Source organism: Metopolophium dirhodum, chromosome 3 (genome assembly GCF_019925205.1).
Source record: "Metopolophium dirhodum isolate CAU chromosome 3, ASM1992520v1, whole genome shotgun sequence".
Classification (NCBI taxonomy): Eukaryota; Metazoa; Arthropoda; class Insecta; order Hemiptera; family Aphididae; genus Metopolophium; species Metopolophium dirhodum.
This window is the reverse complement of record NC_083562.1, coordinates 13,433,835-13,459,188: the sequence shown is the minus strand read 5'-3', so window position 1 is coordinate 13,459,188 and position 25,354 is coordinate 13,433,835. Positions and strand designations below refer to the sequence as shown.

At 31.0% G+C, this 25,354-nt stretch overlaps 1 protein-coding gene across 5 annotated transcripts in view; it reads right to left on the bottom strand.

Annotated features, from left to right (window-relative positions):
* Positions 1-31: 31 nt before the first annotated feature.
* Positions 32-25,354, bottom strand: part of LOC132941838 (potassium voltage-gated channel protein Shaw) — a 162,733-nt gene continuing 137,410 nt past the window's right edge. For 4 of the 5 annotated variants that reach the window (XM_061010041.1, XM_061010040.1, XM_061010044.1 and 1 more), the window contains 2 exons: positions 20,160-21,207; positions 32-2,541 (listed from right to left, as the gene is read on the bottom strand). In XM_061010041.1, the coding sequence (XP_060866024.1) occupies positions 2,426-2,541; positions 20,160-21,207 (1,164 nt within the window). In that variant the 3' untranslated portion in view covers positions 32-2,425. Of the gene's footprint in view, positions 2,542-19,054; positions 19,128-20,159; positions 21,208-25,354 lie in introns of all 5 variants that reach the window. The other variant, XM_061010045.1, reaches the window with a different exon arrangement.

Sequence of the window (25,354 nt, the reverse complement as noted above, 5' to 3'; positions counted from 1 at the left end):
GGGTTAGGTTATATTTGTATGTGTGTGTGTGTGTGTGTATGTTGTGTTCCTGCTTGGATTTTGTTGAGTAATAATAAAAAAAAAAAAAAAAAATACACAGCCACAGTTTGAACGACAATGATGTAATAAAACTTTATAAAGTAATAACATAAAAACAACCTTAAAAATCACAACCAGGGAACGTAAAATGAATGTCAAAACAAAATAACATAATAATAACTTATACAATTAACATAAAGAACAAAAAATATAAGAAAAAAAGTATTCGTGGACAGAAACAGAATTTAACTATAAAACATAATAATTTAATTATAAATAGATAATAGAATTATCGTATAATAACATGTTCATATTTTGATGATAATAATAAATTTAGTTCTAAACGAGTATAAAATGTTTTTAAATACAATGTTTAAGTGTAACGTTTAATACATATAATATAATTTTCCATAAACATTTTAAGAACGACATTATATATATAATATATAAATGAGAATATTAATTTGTATTGTTTATCGAAGCAAATTATTATTTTTGTCTAATTATTTTTGGTGCATTCAAAAAATGGTCGTAGATAATACTGCTATGCATAAATAATCTACTAGAGTAATTATTATGTACATAAAAAAATGTAATAAATTATATATAATATATATATAAATAATCGTCAATGTTTTTTTTGTTTTTATTTTTTTTTTGTCGAATAATATTAATAATAATAATAATAATGTGTTGTAACGTAGTTGTTGAATAGAAACAAAATAATTCTGTGCAACACATTTTTTATATAATATAATATTATAGTCTATTATTTATTTTATATTTTATTATTATTCTTTAAAAGTGAGCAAATTTTTCTCTGTAAAACCGTACAAATCCCACAATAAGGATATTTTCAATCAAAAAAAAATCTATTATTATTGGTTTGTTCAGCTGTTTCGTATTCAACGACACGCATAATATATTATACATTATACACATAATATTATATAGTACATACGTATATTATAATATTGTTTTGGGACTTTGGGTACAGGTCACACCACCGTCGATGATGGCCAATATAATATATAAGTCCATTTCAACTATAATCAAAGACACATTCGTCACGAATATTTAGCTATCTAATATCACAATATATAAATACATGTACGAGGAGAAATTTTTGTTACGCAAGACACTGTTTGTAAAAAATAGCTTTTAATTTAAAGTAGGTTATTTTATATTATTATCTATATTTATTAACTTATTTTTTTATCATATCAATATGTTCTTGTTATTTTTATTTCATATTCTGGAGAAAAATATAATTCTCCTGACAAAGAATACATATTTTTTTAAATTTATACATACAAAATTATAGGTACCTATACTTGTACCAATAGTTGGTTGTTTATACAGTTTAGATATACTAACTTACAGACGAGTGCAAAAGTAGCGAGGGATATAACCATTAAATTTTAAAAAAAGTACAAAATCTAAACGAATCTATATAATAAATAATAATATTATGTAGGTATGTATATTATAATATAGGTAAGATAAAAAATTCAATTTTTAAGTCGTAGATATAAATACTTACTTATAACCGTTTATATAGTTAAAAAAAACAATGTGACGTTTTATGAGTGTCTTACGTTAAAAAAAATTACCCCGTACGTATCATAATATTATAAAGGTACAGCCGAATGACCATGGTTTCTGGGAGTGACGAGATTTGCAAATCTCGATAATATTATAAATTAATTTTAACAATAATATGAGGAAACCGTTAACAAAAACGAAATGTTGTGTAAAAAAAAAAAAAATCAAAAATCAAATATTTACACCACGTGTTACTCGATGCGAATAAAATTATAGCAACGAGAGGCTGTATTATAATATTATTATTTTAACGATGACGATGAGAGAGGGCGCAAATATAATATTATACTAAATATAGTGGCTGCTGCCCATGTGTAGAGATACCTTCGAATGTCGTGGATCTTTGGTCGGAAATTAATGCATACACATTACTTGGTCGTGTTTTGGTCGTTTTTTTGTGTGTGCGTGCAGTTTAATAGTATTAATAGATAAATTTGTACATCATGACAGGACTGGAGTTTATCTAAGGTTAATAATAATAATAACAATAATAATATTATAACACTATATTATAAATAATTAATATACCTACTGATGCCGTCGTATAGTAATAATAATAATAATAATACTCGGAATACAAATTATAATACCATAATACGGGTAATACAATATATTATAATGATATCGTAACGGGAGTGTGTTTTTTGTTGTCTTGTCGGAAAAAACAATGAAACTTAAAAACGAAAAATAATAAAACGATTTTGATCCTCGATTTCCACTCGTATTTTAGAATAAACGTTCCGCTGCCACGGCCGTCGCCGCAATCCACCGTCGTAGCCATTCACGTCTTCGTGGCCGACTGTTTCCTCGGACCGCCGACGCCGACAACACCCGTGGACATCACAGGTTCGGCTTTTACTCCCACGCCGTTCGGGTTCAACGTCATTGAAACGCCAACTGCATTCGGAAGGAAATAAAACAAACAACGCACTGATCAATAACACTGTGCGTGGATCTGTATGCATAAATGCGTTATGGGTACGTTTATATGGGTACACCGCACATATTGTGTACATAACCATCGATGGTGCGATGGTTGATTTGGATTTTTAAGAGGTTGAAGCTATGTGATACAAAAACTAATCAAAAGCACTCAAAATAAAGCAAAAATGCACACTTAAAAGCACTAAAAATTCTAAAAAATGCATTACAGTTTTATTTTTAAAAATCTATGAAAAAGTATCATTATTTATTCATGATTATTTTGCGTTTTATTCTTTTAATTGAATATAATAATATGTTACTATATTATACTACAATAAAGCAGAATCAGTGACTATTACAGATAAATATTATTTTAGATAATATATTTTAATAGTTAAAAACTATGAATTATAACAATCCTACATAATTGTATGGTTTCAGATTTAAAGAAATTTTAATAAAAATATAAAGTATTTTAATGCGTAGTTAGTAAAAACAAAAACATAAATGAAAACAACATTTTTTCCGTTTAATTATTTATGGTTTTATTTAGTAGGTCTTGTATTATTAACATATACCTACGTAAAGTAGTGATTCCCCGTAATTTTGTCAGGCAAACATTAATTTAAAACGTACTTAGAATAGTTTAACTGCAATATTATCAAAATATAACAAACACTGAAATGCATAATATTCAAAATGAATGTGACCATAAAAGGGTGACTGACGTGCACAACTACTTGATGTGAATTCATAACCATCTCTGTTTTTCAATCAACCGTTGTATTTATGAACATTTTAATTTTGCCTTTTCATTTATGCACGTATTAAAATGTATAGCAACTTAAATAGTTGTACAAAAATATTTTTATCGTTGTGACCATTTTTTTTTTTCATTTTTAGGTATTTTGAATTTTGCATTCTAAAGCGAAATATTTGTCTGGAAATATTCTGAAATATGATATTAAAAATAAAGGGTTGCTATTAATAAGAAAAATAATAATAACAAGAAACCTATAACATCACTATGATAAAAAAAACAAAATATATTAAATATATATACAGGGTGTCCCGCGAGGATTTACTTATTGCGATGTCTCCTGAGATAGTATAATATATCATAAATCTGTTTTTTTTTATTAGACTCGCAGAGACAAGGACTACACGTCATATTATATTTTTTAATTTAATTACATTTTTTGGTAAAAATTTATAAAAGTTATTTTTTTATTTTTGAAGCAATTAAAGATATTCATTTTATAGGGTTTATTTTTGTGAAAATGTTGACTTTTCAACATTTTACTTTCAATAATCTCATGATTTTTAATAATTTTTTAGTTAATAGGTAAATCGGCAAAAAACTGGTTTTTGTCCAAGTGGGGAGCCCCCCTCTACGGCTAATGGGGATATCCTGGACACCCTGTTTATACATATATATTATATTTGTAAAACTCACTATAAAGTTATTGCATTTTACAACGATTTACGGTAGAAGAGTGTCGAATGCATATTACTATTATTCGGTGACTATAGTGTTACTGCATCAATGTTCGTTGGTACCTATTACGTTGAATAAAAAATATAATATAACAATATTATTATTGCCTATCATCATTTAGTAAACGCGTGTACAGCTGACCTGCGTTTATTTCGCCCGACCGCGAAATCTACATAACATTAAACCAACATAATAATATTTGCCCGGTGTTATACTACCTATATTATATTGTAATACAATATACCCTACAGTAACCACCCTGCCACCGATATTATGCGTATATATTATATACTCGCTTAGGTACATATACCTCTCCTTTAATATACAGGTTATACAGCGCGCGCTGACAAGACGTTCGAAATTATTTTATAATGGAATTTATTAATAATATAACGGCACGCGATTGTGAATAGTACGAATTTAATTTTACATTGTTCGAAAATTACGATTTCGTTTACGCGCGCGTTTTAGATTCTAAACGGACCAGCGGGAGGCGAACGGCGGATTACGTTGGAAATTTTGAACACTATTCGTAGGTATAAGAGGTGTATTATTAAAATGTTGTTATATCGTTTTTTTTCTTGTTACGTACGTGGAAAACCCGTCCATACCAGGGCGAAGCTGTTATACCTAAAGGTTTCGATTGATATAATAAAAGCCAAACGTTTATAACTCAAAATTGGTTTTTGAGTAGGTACCCGTTAGGTATAAACCAACAGGGTCCATTCTGTCACACATTATAATTTATTTTGAAATAGTAGTGAAAACAAATTGTGTGTTACAGCCTCAAGTATCATGACTTATGAGTATCATAATTAAAAAATAAAAATGGTATGTACTAGTTTGGGACTTTGTTTGTAACCATCGGCTTACTTTAATATTAACAATTAAATATAAAATAAAATATAAAAATATGAACATTTAAATATTATTAACATACAATACAATATTAAAAATGCAAATGATTAACTATAAAATATTAGGTAGGTACAAAATTAGCATTGAACGTTTGATTACAATAATTGGTTGAAATTGGTGAGAATATTGTGTTGGTATAGGTAAATTATATCATGGACTAGTGTCTATTAATTATTATAATGTTATTATTCTTAAAATGTGTATGTACTAGTACTATAATGTTAAAACATTTTTTTTTCTTCATTTCATTGTGTTTGTGATATTCTTCAAACGTCGTGGTAGGCAATGTATGCGTTAGAATGTTCGTTTAATATGGTGAGATCTTTATTAGTGTCGACATTTATACCATTATTGTTGAGGTTTATGTTTAGATTAATTGTATTTTATTTCAGATTTTTTAGGTTTAATTCCGCTGTGTTCTTTATACTGATATTGATGTTTATTGCTTTTGTTAGTTTACCTACGTACAACATTCGACAACTTAGTTTATATATACCAGCATTAAAGCCCGTATACAGGGGGGGGGGGTTTGGGGGTTTAATATACTTAAGTCCATCTTATTTCTGTATTATTAATAAATTTTTATTATATTGTTGTTAATTTTGTTTTCGTTAAACATTTTTCCAAAATTGGCTGGTGCCCAAAAATATATTATATTTCATTGTTTAGTAATGTCTATTTCAACGAATTAGTGTTGTTACCTAGTAATTAGTTTTTATATTCTGTTTTACTCATTGATAAATTTTGTAAATAGTACCATTTATTATTGCTGAATTATGTGTTTCGTTATTAATGTTTTATAATAATTATTGCTAATTATTAGTGGTAAGGATTCAAATCTATACAACATTTAATAGAAGAACGTGATTTTTTGTTAGTGTGATTTATTCGAATTATAGAGTGTTTTAATAGATATTAAATATAAATAAAAACAACTACAATGATTCCATAATATTATAGAAAAAAGGTTTCAAGCGTTAAAACAATAAGGCTACAAAAAAAGTTAAGAAACTACATTTTTGTTATTAAAAGGAGATAACTTTGTCTGTGAAACATCGTTTATTTTTATTTGCAAGAGTGATATTAAATAAAGATTCAAAGTTCTTGTAATGGCGAAAATCTGCTTTATCAACTAGAACTATCTACAACTTTAATATTATTATAACCTGAGTGGTTTTTTTTTCTCTCACGAAATGGTTTTTAACAATCAAATGTTGGACGTGTAGCATCCTCTTAATGTACTAATGCAATTAAAAAATATTCTATAATTAAATCAGTACTTACAAATATATTGTTAAAAAAATCGTACCACAATAGAAAATTAGAAATTTAAAACATCTCTCCTGTAAAGTCTGATGATAGTAACTTATAAGATGTGTTTGATATATTTATTGTAATTGGGATATTTTTTTACTAAGGGTGTTAGATGAGTAGATGACTAGGGGTGCAGCAGGGTTAAGTCAGGACATTTTTATTTCTCGAGTATAGTATTGTATTGTTAGTTCATTTTTCGATGATGAAAAATAATGGAATATAAAAAAAATGATTTAAATAAAATTATGAGCAAAATGTAAGAAACGTGACTCTAAAAAAAAAAATACCATAAAAATGAAAATTTGTGTCTCGGAAGTCATGCAAAGTCGTCAGTGGAGAAATACGACTGAAATTCGTAAAATCAATTTGCTGTACGTATTATATTATATAATAGGTATCTATACATAATTATTTGTCCGATGACGTATCATGTAGCTCCATCGACTGCTAAAATTTAATAAAGCTATTTCGTAATGGACTTGAACCTTGATATAATTAATTAGTTTCTTTCACAGTAATATGCATTCCATATCAATTCATCGGTACCTCCAATAATTTAATTACTTATGTCAAATGCATAAATTAATGTATTATGTTCAACATGTAACATGTTCAGTGGGGGCCCATTATCTTCTGAAGAATAAATAAAAATGAATAAAATAAAATAAAATAAAAAAAATTATGATACTACCTATCACGATTGGAATTATATTAATACTGGAATAATAAACTTATACCTATAACTAGGTATTAAAAACGTTAAAAAGATAAAATTATTCTGTAATTTTTGCTGACGAGTCTTGTGATATATCGGACACGGAACAAAGTTTGTACTAGATTTGACCGTCGATTTGAAACCGTCAAGTATACTATAGCAATTTTTACGGTCAAATTATTTATAATTTTTGGAAATATTCAAGACGTTTGTAGTACTTTTTTCAGCATTGTTGATTTTTAATCTATCTAATAATATACTATAGCCTATAGGTACATAGGGTATTCAATTTATATAGATATACACTTATTTTCACTATTGTATATATGGTATATATGGTATACAATTTTAAATCCTGTTCCCCCCTCCAAGAAAAATTTCTGCGGGCGCCTATGGATGTGTCAACATTTTTTAGATCGAGCTTGTTTTTCTTTTCTACGCATGAACTTTTAATAGTATGCATCATAACTTATAAGACCATATAGTATTTTTTTATTTATATTTCTGCTACACCTAGGTATGAACCGACCCGTTATATATTACATTATGATACATTCGTAAAATATGTTACTGAATTTTCAACAGACATCTTTTATAAAACTATATAATAATTTATTTATAGAACGCACCAGTGGAAGAAATCAATAATAGCCAAGCACTAATGTGAAATAGTATTTAATATTTATTATTTATGTCACTGAATTATAAATATAAAAAATAAACATGACACAAAACGAGGCAAAAATTTTGTTATGAAATTCGTTTACCTAACCTGCCTATAGACGTACTAGGTATAAATAATTTAAAATTATTATTATTAAACTATTCTGTATTTTTTATTTTTATTTTTTTTTTTTACCGATTAATTATACTTCCAAGCAGTCAAATAATTGGAAATTCATACACTTATTATTATTTTCTGTAGATTAAAAAAATAACCTAGTTATATAATCTACATATACTTGTCAAAATCTAACATCCATTACAGTGACCTACTCAATGACGAAGCACACTTGATATATCTACTATTCCGCATAGCGAATGATCCTCATCTTAATATGTAGCATACACATATACACCTCACGAATGATCGGTAAAATTGTATATATTATTATCGAAAGCCATCGTGAGTTTTAAAATTATTGTAAAAAATAGCATATTATATACAATACACGGTTTGAGCGGATTCCGGTGGACGTCGGAAAAGAGAAAAAGTAATAAATTGTCAAAGTTTGTGTTCGTGAAAATAAGAGACGTGGACCGAGATAGTTTCCGGAATAATTGTTAATGAAAACGATTTCTTTAGTCGGAAACAGCAAAATATATTCTACTCACGAGCTCTGCGTCTCTGGCTTCATATAAAATATGTGTATAAGCGCTTTGCAGATAGTCACTATTCGGTCTCTCCTATAAAGTTTATATCATACACGTAATGCAGTATAAAAATATAACAGATATTATATATTTATATCATATATATATATCATGAGGACATGGCATCAATTAATTTTTAAAAGTATCGTGTCTTTTCTGAGGACTGCCAGTTAATGTTTTTGTGTTTTACAAATACTCTAAAACTTAGTTTTGTTACATTCCAGGTCGATCGTAAATATAATTTTAACATCTGACGACCAAAGTTTGAAGTTTACAACCGCGTTTACAAAAAGTAGATACCTAACACCTGTACATGTGTATTTAACAATTACCCCTCAAACTATTTATTTAATTGAAAACAAATATTTATGTGTTAACCATTTATTTATATTCATTACACACTTACTGGTTAAATATATATTTTGGTAAATGGGGTATAATTTTAGAAAAACAATTTTGCCAAAATAATTCGTCTACACGGCTTCTTTAAAAATGTATAAAATACATAATAGCACCTATACTCAATTTCATTATTACTTGTCAGTTTATTTCCGGTAAAAGTTAACCTAAGTGGTGACACGTGTACATGTACGTATTGTACCAACCTATACAATATATAATTAGCTCTAAAAAGTGAAAAAATATATTTTGATCAATAAAATCTTTGTTCGTTACCCACTGTAAATATATCAAAATTCACACGCAGTAATATAATTGTTTATAGCTTATACACGCATAAGTACTTATAAGTAAAATATAGACGGTATGGACATAGGTTGTTTGTTCACGAAAAGTAAAATTAAACGAACTCGGCAATAAATTCGGTAGCCCTATATCGTAATATAGTTTAAACCCGTTCGGTGTGACCGTCCGTTGTAGCTATTGTTTCCCTCGACGACGAGTCTGCAAATGCATGCCCAAGTCGTCGAGGGACATTGAAATCTAGTCGTGTGGAAACGATAGGGAACGAAAATAATTTTAATTCCCTAAAATATGGTCACGAATACGGGCGTCGCCACGCCGGGCGCCCGCAGAGTGTATCGAAAGGATAATAATTTGACCATTTTATGTTGAATTTACAGAAAAATGTAATAATATATTCAATATTATAATGCGTATATTTAATAGAAAATTGATATATTACATATTATTATAATGCGTATATAATAGAAAATTAATAAATTATATATTATTTTATATATATTTTTTAATGTCAATTTGAAGTTTTTAAGTTTTTAAAGTTGAGCTAAATTGTGTTTTTTGACGGTGTCACTTATTGGTACCTATTCAATTTACAGCCCCCCCCCCCCCCCTAAAAATAAATCATTCCGCGTGTTTCTATTAACAAACAAACGCAAACAATGGATTAGAGAACATTTTTAGAGAACAACGAAAATTGTTTGGATTTAAAAAAAAAAAGATTAGAAAGGGAGGCTTAGTGCTTACGACTATCTGTATACATATATTAAAGTTTGGTCCACTTAAACTTAAATAATTATGAAATATCCAATTTTCGAGGTCTAGTTTCTATTCTTACCCAATCAAATAGGCGTACCTGAAACATTGTGAATGTGTGAGTTATAAGACGTTTAATATTAATTAATTATATTGCATTTATTGAAACGTTATCCAATAGGTATTGTCTAACGTAACGATATCCGGTTAACGTTAATCGACGTTTAATGTGTTCACCGTTGTTACATATCTGACCGTTGGCTTAATGTTATTTGCATAATATCTAACAATTGTTAGTAACATTATCTACATCTAACGCGTATAACACGACATATTGTATACATCTCAGGGGCGTAGTCATGGAAGAGGGCTAGGTAATTAGACTAAATTTCCCACTCCCATTATATCCGTATTTTCGTAAGTAAATTATGTTATTAATATACATTAAATTAAGAGGATTAATGTGCATTATAATTTAATTAGCGAAGCTATAGCCACATGTATTGGTTTAACTTATATGTTTATTTGTTTATCTTTCTGTATAGAGTTTATACATGTTGGCATGTAGGGAAAAAGTCCGAAAAGTTTCTTACGAACGTCCTATGTAGTCCATATTGATTAAAAATCGAGTTCAGTTAGTACTACGAAGAAATATATCTTCGATTACCTTAGTATAGGTACCTAGGTATACAGTTTCCAGAAGCACAAGGGAAAAGTAATCATTGAACAAATATTCTAAGGAAGAGCGGTTTGAACTGTGTAATCTCCGCTAGAATTCGTTATTCTAACGTGATGATTTATCTTTTGAAAATGTATGATGTATCAACAACAATTTGCCATTATAATATTATGTCCCAAAACTAGGTGATCGGAGCAAGGCGAACAATCGACATATAGAATCCGATTTTATTCAAGTAATGGGGATCTCTTATTATGGTAATCTACCGTCTCACTGTCAAAATTCTTGGCTACACAACTGCGAATCGTATCATGCATCGTTATCGTTAGCCTCATATAAAATCGATGACTGAGAAACCAACATTTTTATTTTAAATTTTTCTTAAAATTGTCCATGGACGACTTTATTATTCTGCCAAATATTCTAAGTCTAAAACACTATTTTCTCCTTTTTACTGAATTAAATGATCATATATATTTGGTCCAAGACAAGTACTATTATAATTCAAAAATAAAATATACAATGTTATTTGTTTTAATAATTCCCTCAGTAAACGTATCTTGAACACATTTTAGGTGGTCCATTGTATTAAAATATTATACTACTGTTAATACTTATTAGACCTACATTTATATTTTCTCTTTTATATATTAGGTCTAATGATACATAATCTTGTATATACTCCTGAATTTTATAAAAATAACTATGAACATTTTATAATATTTGTAAAATCTCGTATTACGTTCACTAAAAGACAAAATGTCCCCAAATCACTAGTCTATTTAAATTACAAAAAAAAAGAACTTTAAAATATCTTTAAATGTATTACTTTAGCTTATTAACTAATTGACTAATTAATCCGTATTATGTTTTAAAATCAAACCAACCAGTTACGATAAAAAAAAAAAATGACATGAGTTAAAATCTTATAAAGATTAGTCTAAACCTGTTTTTTTGTAAAATTGTATGACATAAAACTTTTCGTTTCTTAGTCAACAATAAAATATTGAAATCAATCAACTGAGTAGGTACTTATTGGAACATTGTTTCACACCCAAAAAAATGTATCAACTTTTTATACAATTTTCAGTAGTTTTAAGATATTTAATATAATCTCCGACGAGTGTTATATAATATATTATACCTACTCCAGCAGCGGTGACGTAACGAAGAAATGTATATAACTTCAAAAGACGTATTTTTGTCAGTTTTCTGTTCAGAACTTTAGTTACTCGTAGTTTTGCTAACATTTAATTATCTTTAAGACCCTATTCCTCGTATAATGTTTGTTCAACGCAAACTTTTCTTATATTATATTATAAAACCGAGTGATGTACAAGCAGACTCCGTGTCATATTGTTAGTGTAACAGGACATTCATTTAAAAATATATTTAATCATATTATAATTATTCGAACTCGCGCAAACATTGAATACCTACTTCCCATAGAAGACTATTTCACGATGATTTCTTGAATCACGTAATATAATGTACATTGAACAGATTCCTGGTACTATGTAGAAAAAATATGATTAGGATTTTATCGCAAATATTCAAATTTTAACAAAAATTTTAAAGAATGAACACGAAATAATATTTACGCTTATCCTGCAGATATGTATTATGACTTAATGAGTGAAATATTATGTATGTGTAGCTACATTTTTTTAAGTTAGATTTATTTCCAGTGAATAAATTAAGTAAGTCAGTGAATTGTCATACTACAATTTGTAGTAGGTAGTAGACAGTAGTATTTAAGATTTAACGATACCATTAGACTGTACTAAAGACATCAAAATTACTTACTTTTATATGTTTTTAGCTTTCAATCCTTGTCCAAACCGTAGCTTGTATTTTTAATCTACTATTCCAATGAAAAATTAAGATTATTTTTATGAAAATTCTCTGTGAGAGTTGGAATTAAATCTGTTGGTGCGATGATGACAAAAACATTTTTTTTCTCGAAAACACAACTTTTTTGGGGGACACAGATTGATGTTAGCTGAACAGGAATTTTTCAGCGTAGTGGATGAGCGACGCGCCTCAGCAGTAATCAACCGACCCGCAAATAAAGTCACTGCCGGCCGTCTGTTCTTGGTTAGGTTTTTTTCGTTGGGATACCATCGAGTTTTTGCTTCATCTTCAGTCGCCCGCACGCCAAAAGCTTAAAATTTTTTTCACCCCTCCTCGTAACCAAAAAAAATGGAGTTGTCTGGACGTCAGTTGGCGGATAATAAATCTCCGTGGATGGGGTGCAGAACGTACGTATGCAGTCTTTGTAGTGCTTTTGACGGTTCATTTGGCGACTCGGCGCCCGGTGACACAACGTTTATTCGAGACAATGGCAGCAGTAGTATCTTTTCAAAAGTCTCCGGGACACTTCACAAAATAATAATAATAGTATACGCGTGTGCACATATACATATACGTACACACTCTTCACATCGACCGCGTTCAAAAACACAGTAATCAACAGCACATTGTATAGTTCACGGCCCGAAATCGCGTACTTAACTTCACGCGTGCGCGTGCACTGTTTAGTGTGTGTGTGTGTGTGTGTGTGTGTGTGTGTGTGTGTGTGTGTGTGTGTGTGTGTGTGTGTGTGCGTGCGAGCATACATGTGAAAGTTAATTAATTAATTTTATATTATATTACAATAATATAATATCATTATCGCGGTCGCGGTTATTGTGGTTTTGGTAATGGGTGGAGGCCTTGTTTTTGAAGTCAGAAAATGGCTTTGCTTTTGTATTCTGCCGGCGGATTCCATGATTTCATGACCCCTCTCACATTTGCAAACCGCGCTGTCCCGTCACCGCTTTTTGACGAAACGCACTTTTAACCGAAAACAATGGACTTCCGCTGAGTTTCACCACTGTCGTATATCATCGTAATATCGTATACCGATTCCACGAAATCCCGGTTGCAGGTGCTGCGATGTCGGTAACAGTCATAGTGATTTATCACCACGTTTGTACCAGTCAATAAATTTTAAAAGTTGAATCACTAATTTCGATTATATTAGCACTCAAATAGTTCGGGGATGATTTACAGTTTAGTTACCGACGTCCAAAAATGTAAGATCTACGATGCCAGTATCGGATATTTTTTTCTTTAAATTTTAGCCATGGTTGAATTTCACGAGAACCGTTTCGTTTATCCAAACTTTTTGTATGGATATGTCAATTCCGAGTTCCGAGTAAAACGAATGAGAACGAAACATTTGTTAAGATTTCATGGGATATCTGAAATGATATATTTCGTGTCAGATGACTCTATTCAACCAGCCACGCTGATTAAAACCAAAATCAAAATCGTTGAATACCAGTTTCACAAAACAACGCAACAAATTGAAAGTTTGAGAAATTTAAAAAAAAAAAAATAAACATGAAGTTCAATAGGGATAACAAATGCTTGCGAAATATTCAAAAACAACATTAGAAGATAGAGTGGCTCGCGATGAGTACGAAAATCCGTCAATGACGAGAGCGAAAACAAACTGAACGGGAGCGAGTGAAAGTTTAATAAGTTCCATGTATGTATAATATGTGTATCAATGTATTATACGTATCTGCATTTTATATCATAAATTCTGTTATTTCACATCTTACTGGAACAAAAGATAGATGGTTACAACCTTAATGGCCGTATATCAACTCAGCCCCAGCAGTTTTTTTTTTAACGATATTAAATATATTTTTCAGAGCAAACAGCTGCATGCAATATCGATCGCAATACACGGCGAAACGATTATAGCCCCATGCCATATATAGTGTTTCACGAGCCAAATGCCCAAATGTACACAAATTCGTCATGTACAATATGCAACACATTATTTTTATGTGACTAGGAATGTTTTAAAAATATTTATTTTAAAGTTTTAAACGTATAATTGTGACTCGTTTAAGGGTAGGTCACATTATTACACATCACATTATTACACATTTACACGCACGCCGAGTTGATTATATTATTATTATTATTATTACTATTGCGTTTCGAATAAATGAAAAAAGAAATTACAGAGTTACGAGTTGAACATGAAATTGAGTTCAAACTAAACACTCCATTCCTAACAAAAGAAAAGTCAATTAAATAATACTTTTTTTTCTTTTCTGCGAGCTTTTCGTAGTAGAGAAAAAGAAAGTACAAATATTGGGCGTATTATGTGCGCGCTATGGGACATACTACCGAACTTTCCTCGTGTTTTTGGTCGCAAGACAATTACAATAGTTACGTACATAATAATGTCAAACGTTTACACATAAATCATTAATTTCCAAGATTGCTTACATAAATATTTGATTAAATCTCGTCAATTACCTGATCGCGATAAATGGCGTTGTTTAAACAGAACGTTATACGTGCGCTCAAAAATCGTTGAATTATAAATATCTCGATAACTTGCACGCCCCGAAATCCTTTTGCGCTGCATCAAAACAATATCCTCCTTCATAATAATCTATATTATAATAGCCAACAATATTTGCGTTATAATGATAAATAAATTACACACGCCGGTAAACGTCACTAAACGCGTGGATGAATATCGTTGTTGGCCTGGGAAGTAAAGAGCGATTTTTCTCGGAGAAAACTTTCAGAAAAACTTTTCAGGCCAACAATGACTTTCCTCTGATCCCTCCACCCCAACCAATTTTTTTTATGTGTTTTATGAAAATGGCGGTTAAAAGAGCAGCACCATTTTTCTAAACGGTTTCTAAACGGTAATATAGCATTGTATGGATTTAACTTTAACGTTGAACAATTAACGACGATCTCTGTCGTTTTTTTTTGAATAATAATGTATTTTCTTTATAGGGATGATTGTCTGGTTTAATATCTATGAAGAGTATATAAAATATAATCCTGTTTGCATAGGTACGTATTTGTAGTTATAATTTTAAAATGTAATTACGTATTTTAAGTAGTGAAACCTGGAGATGTACCTTACATCATTACATAATAGGAACTTGTTAAAACGATTACATAGAGATTAAGTATTATACTACTGTGCGGGAAAAATGTATTTCGATCAAATTTTAAAATATCTAAATGGGGAAGTAAGTAGGTACTTATACATAAATATAAAATATGTGTATAAATAATAATAATGACAATAGGTACCTAATAAGTAATAACGCATGACGAATTAATACGACAATGACAATATAGGTAATGATTTTACGGATTACCGTCGATCGCAGAGTGCATAAACGTATAATATTGGTTATATATTATTTTGACAACTACACCACAGTAATAGCTATCACACTGTGGCCTGAAGTATGTAATGTGGAAGTTATTGATTAAAGCTCAAAAAACTACGTTGGATTTAAAAAGAATTGGTTTCCTATAATGAACTTGTTGAAGACTCAATACAAATTATCTTAAATTATACCTATCGACTATCAATAATAATTTCCAAAAACTATTTCACTATACATAATATATTATCAGAAATCTAATGAAAACAAAAAAAAATGTTTTTTGATTTAATGAACACAGCAATACGTAGGTAATTATTATTTTTTTAAACATGAACTTACATTTATTAAGTATAGCTCCGTGACGCTGCCGTTTCAATTGATAATGTATAATAAATGGGCATGCACGACAAGATTCATTTTACATAGCATACCCTAATTATAGCGCACGTAATTCCACTGCCGTCATCGGTGGTGCAGACGTGCGTTGTACGTGCAAAAGTTGATTTGGACTGTCGGTGGTTTTTACTTTTTATACACACATATTTATACCTATAATATTGCGTTTTGTCTTGCACCTTATACTGTACGCACTTGTGCGCATACGTTCTGTTTTCAATTATTTTAAAACGGCGACTTTCAATCGACTGTGGCACACGGCGGCAGTGAGACGCATATTATCTGTGCAATATCCCTTTTTGCAAATGAAAAACACCACCAGACACGTCGTCGGTTTACGCGTTCCTTATACACTTTTCCATTTATGTAATATGTTCACTCCGCTGCCGATAAAGTTACATGGCTGATGGCGGGAGCGGTATGTAATCTAGTTTAGAAAAGAAAGTCGACCCCACCCCATGACTTTATTCACTTGACGTGTTCTATCCTTTTATAGAATATATTATTGTACAACTGGTTCCGTGGTGTCTTCATACATTATAATAATATAATATCATAATGAATTATTGACCTTAGTCTCATTTTCTGTTCCCGAACCGTCGATGACAAAAATAACAATTTTAGTTAATTAAAAAGCTCGCGAAATCTCCAAAGTATTCCTCAGCGGCGATAATAATATAATATTATGTCGTATTGAAATATTACGTTACGCAAAAGTGTGTATCCGTCAATCCAATAATGCTATTTTTACGTACGTTTCTTCAGTCCCCACCATTTCAAATTTTGTAAATCTTTCCATACAAATACATATTCACATGAGTTTGTACCACATCGGTAAATCCACAAAAGTCAATTTCTTACGGGAGAGGTGAGAGACACGCGTGTTGAACATTTTCATGGAATTTCCACGATTGACACATAATACCCAATAATTATGAAAATAATAATGTTTACAAATAATTCACAATTGTAAAACAAAACATAATACTTTATAAACTCTTAAAATATGGAAAATATTGCTTATAATAATATATAGTACGTATAAAAAAAAACAAATAAATGATTAGTTCACTCCGCTATAATATTTCTAGTAATTTTTTCAAATTTTCAAATGATAATAATTTCGGTTCCTTATTGTAGTTATATTATAGAGTTTTTATTAAACCGTTTTTCTTCTTTTCTCATTTGAAATCTATTATCAGGACATAATGGTTGGACAATAATGAATAATATATAATTCACTATTATACAAGCCCTGGATTTCATATCTTTGCCCGTGACATAGTAAAATCATGTTATGTCACATGGGTACACGATATCAGCAATAACTGATATTTAATGTTAAAAGTCACAGCGCCTCCGATAGATACTCAAAACTTCATGAATGTACACATGCAACATGACTTCCAGTGAGAAGATCTACGGCAGAGGCGTGTGTTCTCGGTAGCGTGCATCACTCGCTCTAACTACGATACCTTTGAACTTTGAATTTATCTCTTAGTGTGCGTTACTATTACTTTTCGTTAGGTGGGACATACAATTATATTATATAGGTGCATTTCTAAAGGGTGACTGTGATTTTATAAACAACGATGGAATGACTAGCAGGTCATGACGAAACTTAATAGGTATATATTGTATACAATGTAAGTATAATATTACCCCACAGACAAAACCAAAAAACAACAACAAATTCTGATGTACCTAAATACATATTATTGCACTACTAACCACTAAACCAAGTTCGACGCTACAAAAAAAGTTATTAAAATAAAGTTATTAAATAAAGTTATTCAGGTATTGTCCAATATTGTATTTTTTTAGTTAGGAATTAACTTGTTTTTTATTTATACTTAGAATAATATGATTACGTATATAATACAAAACCGTTTTATTTTGTCGTCGTTTTATCAGTTTCGTATAATATATAACATGTTGCTATTAGGTAACCGATTAATAGCCTAAGACATCATAGCTATACTGGTTATACGAATAATATTGTTATTATTATTATTACAGTACGCGATAGTACATTGTAATAGTCTCTATATATTATTGTCGAATTCTCGTGTACGAGAAATAAAATAAAATAATATCCTTGGTATTAATATCCCCCGGGACGACTATCCACGTTAAGACGTAGCGGTTGATGTGGCGATCATCATTTCGATCACACATCCCGGAGCTTCCATTAACATTTTCGAAATTAGATGACATGTCGTTTTATGATTTCGGTCCCGTCGACCAATTGGAGTAGAATAAGATTTCGTCGTCAAACCGTATATAGCAGTACAAGACGTCATATTATTAAGTCAGAGATATGTCTGAAAAAATCGAAAATATATATTTTCTCCACGTCAAATCATTTTGTTACACGCCCGATATGGTTCAATCCGATAACATTTCTTTGAAGTAAAATTAATAATAATAATAATAACTGTCTGACACGAATCCAAATATTATGATGGCTGTAGAGTTAGGTTAAGGGTCAAAATATCTTCAAAATAATATCTTAGATAAAATATATTAAGCCATATTGTCTTTGAACTAAAATATTATATGTTATATTATATTAATCGTTTTTACCTATCTAATTGGTTTAATAATATATAATCAATAATCACACTTAAAAACACATATTTATTATAGTTTTTACCAAAAAGATTATAGGTGATAAAATTAATTATCAAATCAAGTATAATATTATTTAAATAATCACGAATGAAATCAATTCAATAAAATTATAGTACTGTGATGGACACACGACTTTTTATAGGATTCCTACATTGCAATCGAAACTAATACTATCATATTATTATACTTATCAATGTTATAATTGGATTCAACAATACCAAATAAAACACCGTGGTGCGAATAGAAAAAATAATTTAATTATGTGTGTAATTTTATAGTGTTTGTATTATGTATACCGTTGTTGATTTGTTTGGTTTTTACTATGTTCAGAGTGTATTATCGATTAGTATCTCGTGGCGGGTTCAGTTTCTGTAAGCATTACACACAATTTATAAGCGCATGATTAGCAATAGATATGTTTGATCCAGCGCTGCTTCTTTAAAAGCACACTCTTCGTCCGTTTCCATAGATCGTAAATGGAATGATAGTGTTCATTAATTAGATTAATATTAAACGATTTTATTTTTATAAATATTTTTAATTTCAAATCGTATGCGTCATAAATAACTATATATAATAGTACTCTAATGATCTACAGTTAGGACGAAAAGTGTTTTTAAACTCGCAAAGCCCGTTCAATAATTAATGCGAAAAGCAATGGCACTGGCAGATCTAACGTCTTACAAGTCTTCATTAATCATCACAGTGATTTAAAATCACGGAGTTGTGAAACACGGGTTTAAGAACCATTATTCTGTATTCAGAGACTTTAAGTACAATAATGGCAAATAGACATTTTGATTAGGAGTGCCACCACAGATCTTAACGTCTCTTACATAAGAACTTTGGTCGGGTATTTGTGAATAATTAATTTGATTTAAATGGATATATTATAACGTCACGAACGCAACTAACTTAAATTAAATGATTTTGCTAGTTCAAATGGATATACTTACGTTACCTCTGACGGAATTTATGAATGATTTTTTTTACAATTTTTTTGGAAAAAGAAAACTAATTTCAATTTAATAATAACAAAATACCTACTAAAACCTTTATTTACATTTAAATTGATGATCATATTTAATTAAAATTTTTGTTTTTCGAGAAATTAAAATAATTTATAAACCGTATGTAGTTCAATAAAGTGTTTCCTACCATTTTTCTGCCAGACCACGCGTAAATAACGTTATAACGTCAAGAAAACTAAAAAGACATACAGAAGCTTTGCGCAAAAGCCAAAGCGCCCTAGCCGGGAACAGCGAGGAAAACAATATATTATAATACCTAAATTACAGGTATGGTATTAAAAATAACATAACAAGGCGACGACAACGACGACTAAAAGGTCGTGTCAAAGGTCGCACGAGTTTGGCCATCGCCACGTGTTTGGTATCTCACCGACTTTGGGTCCCGCCCCATCTTTGGGATGATTGCTCTTGATGGCGTTCATCCGCCGGTTGACGGCCGGCACGCCCGTCGTGTTGACCGGCGCTCCGGCCACGTTTGGCGGCAGACCGCCGACGCCGGCGCACGGCCCGTGACCACCGCCACCGCCACCGACGCCTATACCGCCCATGCCGCATCCAGGCTGGTTCATCTGTTGCTGGGGCGGCGGGCCCTGGCCAGGTAGCCGGGGCCCACGGGGCTGTTCGACGGGCAGCACTCGGCGCCGCTTCTTGGGCAGCTTGGCCCGAGCCTGCGTGTGCGAGTAGTACATGGCAAAGTTGGAGACGATGACGGGAACGGGCAGGGCGATGGTGAGCACACCGGCCAACGCGCACAGGGCCCCGACGAACATGCCCACGTAAGTTTTCGGTGCCATGTCACCGTAACCGACAGTGGTCATCGTGACCAGGGCCCACCACAGGCCTAGCGGTATGCTGTTGAAGTCGTTGTGCGGGTTGGCCTGGATGCGCTCAGCGTAGTACACCAAGCTGGCGAATATCACGATTCCCAGCACCAGGAAGAACACCAGCAACGTCAGCTCCTTGGCGGACGCCCGGAACGTCTGCATCAGTATCTTCAGCCCGGACGAGTGTCGGGTGAGCTTGAACAGCCGCATGATCCGGATGATTGAGAAGAACTCGAGTATGTCGGCGTTTTCCAGGTGTGACGCGAACTTCTGTAGTATCAGGTCGATGTAGAACGACAGCGTGGCTATGTAGTCGATGATGTTCACTGACGCCTTGACGAACTCACACTTGTTCGGCGAGGCGATGAATCGCACTAGGATCTCGAACGTGAACCATGCGTTGCACACGCACTCGATGTAGAAGAACGCCTCGTGCGCATTCGTCTGCGTCTTGTCCAGCACCCAGGCGGTCGTGTTGAACGAAGTGTTCACCGTGATGTTTTTAATGATCGGCACCCGCATGTTCGGGTGCGTTTTCAGGCAAAACGACAGGATCGACACGCATATGAAGAACACGGACACGATGCCGATTATCTGCAAGCCAATCAAACAAGAAGAAAAATTAGCAATAATTCAGCGTTACAATAAATTAGAGGTAGCGTTTTTCAGCAGTATTCTATCGCATTATATAGTTGGGAGAATGAAAAATGGCCGCTGATGCGTTTGGTTCTGGTGGTAAATTTTTGTGACGGTGTCGCAAAATAAAGCTCGCGCATTTTTAAATATTTGATGTAGATATAATTAACTAATACAAATGTTATATTATTATGTTGTGTACGAGTTTTAGAACCACTGAAAAAAAGGTTGCTACGATAACGCCAGCGGCCTCATGTCAATCTTCCGATTATATAGTGAATGGTAACTGTACATTTATTACAACATATTTCATAAGTCGGTACTCATAAACGTTCAGGTACGCAAAATATAGGATTTGGAACTTGAGTTATAATATAACCATACCATATGGGTACTGACGAAGATAATAAGTACCTTAAGTACTTTAAGTCCTGAAAGGAGCGATAAATGTATTGATTTTACAATGATATTGTGTGTTTTTTATTTATTTATTTTTTTTGTGTCTGTCATTACCATTCGGGGCAGTAACCCTACTTAGATTTTTTTCAACAGTATCTTGTTCGATGGGAAATACAAACTAGTTGGTAAATCTGGGAGGTCAAAATTTGAAATTCTCAATAGTTCTCAAAAGTGCAGAGAAAAACAAAACAAAAATTTAAAAAAACGGTATATTTTTAAGCAAAATCAGTTTTGGTTTTTGGTGTAACTCTAAAATAAATAACTGTAGATACATGAAATATACACGCACACTATCTAATGTACACGACTACATGAGTCAACTTAATCGCAATAATTAAGAAACAATCGTAATGAAAATCCACGTACAACAACAATTTTACTGTTTGAAATATATATTTACCAAATCAAACTTATTTTTATAAAAATTATCTTGTCTAAATAATTAACACTCTATATCTTTATCATACATTATAATCACAGATGATTTCAATATTCACAACAAGATATGTGGCTGTTGAATGATTGATAATTTAGGAAAGATAATAGGTAGAATACTAAGAACGATAGTATAACAATTCTAAGTACAGGCTACAATACACGACTAATCCTCACAATGGAAATTCTTGAGGAGTTTATTCATCATTTTCTAATTCAGTCTCAACTCAGCGTCGTCCTTGGACAATTGATACTGAAATGTATTGCAGAGATCACCTTACAATTTTTTTTTTAATTTTATCAAGAATTGTATGTACACTAAACATAACCCCGACACAAAAATAATCTAAAAAACCCTAATTGGCACCTATATGTTGATATAATAGAAAAATAAATATAAATGAAAATCTCTAGCCAAGTTGTTCACAAATTTAATTTTAATTACAGCCGAAAATAAATAATCAGCAAATGTTTAAATAACTATAAACTAATGGTGGGATGACAAGATCACAATGGCAATAGGTATAATTCAAATAGAGCACTGTACACTAACGAAAAAACTCAACGATTTCGTTGTTTTTCAAAACAAATAGTAAAAATTGAAAAATAAATTCTTGGCACGAAATCACGTAAAGTTTAAACTTGAAAATGGATCCACCGAGAGTCTGGAATAAAATAAAATCATTGAAAGGACTCAAGTGCAACAACCAAATAAATATATTAAATAATGAAACTAACAATACCGTCCCGCAACAAGAAGCAGCAAAACAATTAGGCGAATAGCTCGGAGAAAAAAAAACAGAACAATTTAAATTATAGCACCAAATTCAGAAATAAAAACTCAATGCCAAAAACTTACCAATTCAGTTAAAAAGAAAATCAAACAATACACAACAAATTTAACTTAACGAAGAAATTCCAATCAATGAACTGTTATACACCCTATCCAAGTACAAAAGCATAAACTCTGGTTCAGGTGAAATACCGTATTATTTTTTCCATCATCTTGAATCAAATGGTAAACTTATTTGTGCCATATTTTTATTGCATATCCAACGAAGAAATAAAGAAAAGAACACAATTTACCAAAGAATCTCTATGAAAAAATCGGCCTTGATTGCCAACACGAAAACGTGTGAACTAGCGAAATATATTTAATACAAATAATTATGTTGTTTTTATTTCAGTTTTAAAGCACATTTTATTTAATACCTATTTATTATTTAATCTCCCTTGTATAATCATGTAAAATTGAATAAAAATAAAGCTAATGACCTTAAGATTAATAATAATAAAAAAAAGTTATTTGTAATACCAGCTTGTTAAAAGTTTTTCCGTACAATTTTTTATTAAAAATTAATATACCTTTTGTAGGTATATTAATAGTTTTATGAATATATGATAAAAATACATATTAGTAGAAAATATGTAGTAAATGTGTATTATATTATTAAATATTATATCTGTAGTACCTACATAATATACTATTTATACCTATATATTTAAAATAATAATAGTGGTTTGTTGTCAAAAGTTTAATAGGTACTCAAAGTAAACATAACAAGACCAGTACAGCACATCCTTTATACCTTTTGTATCATCGTCTTTGTTTTCATCTTTTAATTTAACGTCCCTCACGTGAGTATACACTAATAATAGTTACGATTTTCTTCACTATAGCTGTATCACTATGCAGCAGTATTGGATCTAATGTAACTGATGTTCTAAAAATGGCAGAAAAAGAAGACCCATATTGGCTGATAGAAGTATTAAGGCGCTCGAATAATGATACCACCTTGTAGAATCAACCAAATTTCATAATTTTTTTTTAAATTGCTAGAGGGAAATATTCTACAGCCCGAATTGATCTCTGTTTTTCGTTATTATATTCTCAAACTTTATAATATGTCTAAAAAAATACAAGATAAAAAGCATTTTTTTACAAATTTTTTAATATAATTCTTTGAAATAAAATACAAAATCAGAGATCGATAAAATATAAACGAAGAAAACACCACCGAACATACATACCTATTTTCCCCACACCAAACATTTAAGCAAAAAACTGTACTTAAATTATAAATATTTCAATCCTGTTTATCTTAACCTGTTTTTATCTCTGTGTTTTAAATGTAGGCTAACAACCCATGATGTTGAAGCTTTTACTTTAAAAAAAACTAATAACTAATAGTTAGGTAATATGTAATTATGTAATTTATTTTATACTGTAGAAACTTTGATGCTAAATTATATATATATATATATTTTGAAAACCATCGGTTTGTAAATTAAAAAATATAATCGACAGATGGTTCAAATTACGTGATTGAAATATAGAATATTGTTCGGCCGATCGGTTAATATTTTTGTATTATAGTTTATAGAACTTCAAAAAGTTATTCCAAACATGGGATTTGAATTCAAAACGAATAAATAACATACCACATTGTGTATGTTATAATCGCATATTGATATCGTTGTAATAGATGGATAATAAGAACCGATACAAAATGATACTTTATATCAAAATATTCTTTCTGGATCCACAATGAACGTGATTCATTCGATCACATCGCCATTGTGTCCGGTTTTTGGTACTTATAATATTATAAATCGTCGCAGTTATTGTATATGCGGCTTTGGACGGATCGACGTCGCGCGTTGACTACAATAGTTCTCGATAAACAAAAACCCATGTATATAAACAGACATAAGTTATCTACACGATCCGTATAGTTTGTCAGTGCGCAGTGGAGCGTGGACAACAACAGTGGTACACTTCGGCAACGTACACCAAAATGGTATTGTATAACAAAAAATATTCTTCGAGTAAAAGTTTCGCGCACGAGCCACAAAAGCGAAATCTCGTAAAAAGACGATACCATCGAGATTAAAAAGTATCAAAGTGGTTATCGAACAGTGAATAACTTATTTCTCGTTATAACATACATTATAATAATCCAAATTCCAATCTATATAACTATTATTATTGTGTGTTATATTATGCAATGTGTTCGATGGTGAGCAAGATGATTCCAGCACAATACAATTGAGCTGTTCCTTGTAAATAAAAAAAAATACAACTTTTCCAATTATATCGAATAGAAAAAAAGTTTTCACATTATATTATAAACTAAATAGTATCACAGTAGTAAGTGTGGCATTACTACTTGAATTTTCTACGTGTCGTAGTCTGAAGTTAAACCATTGA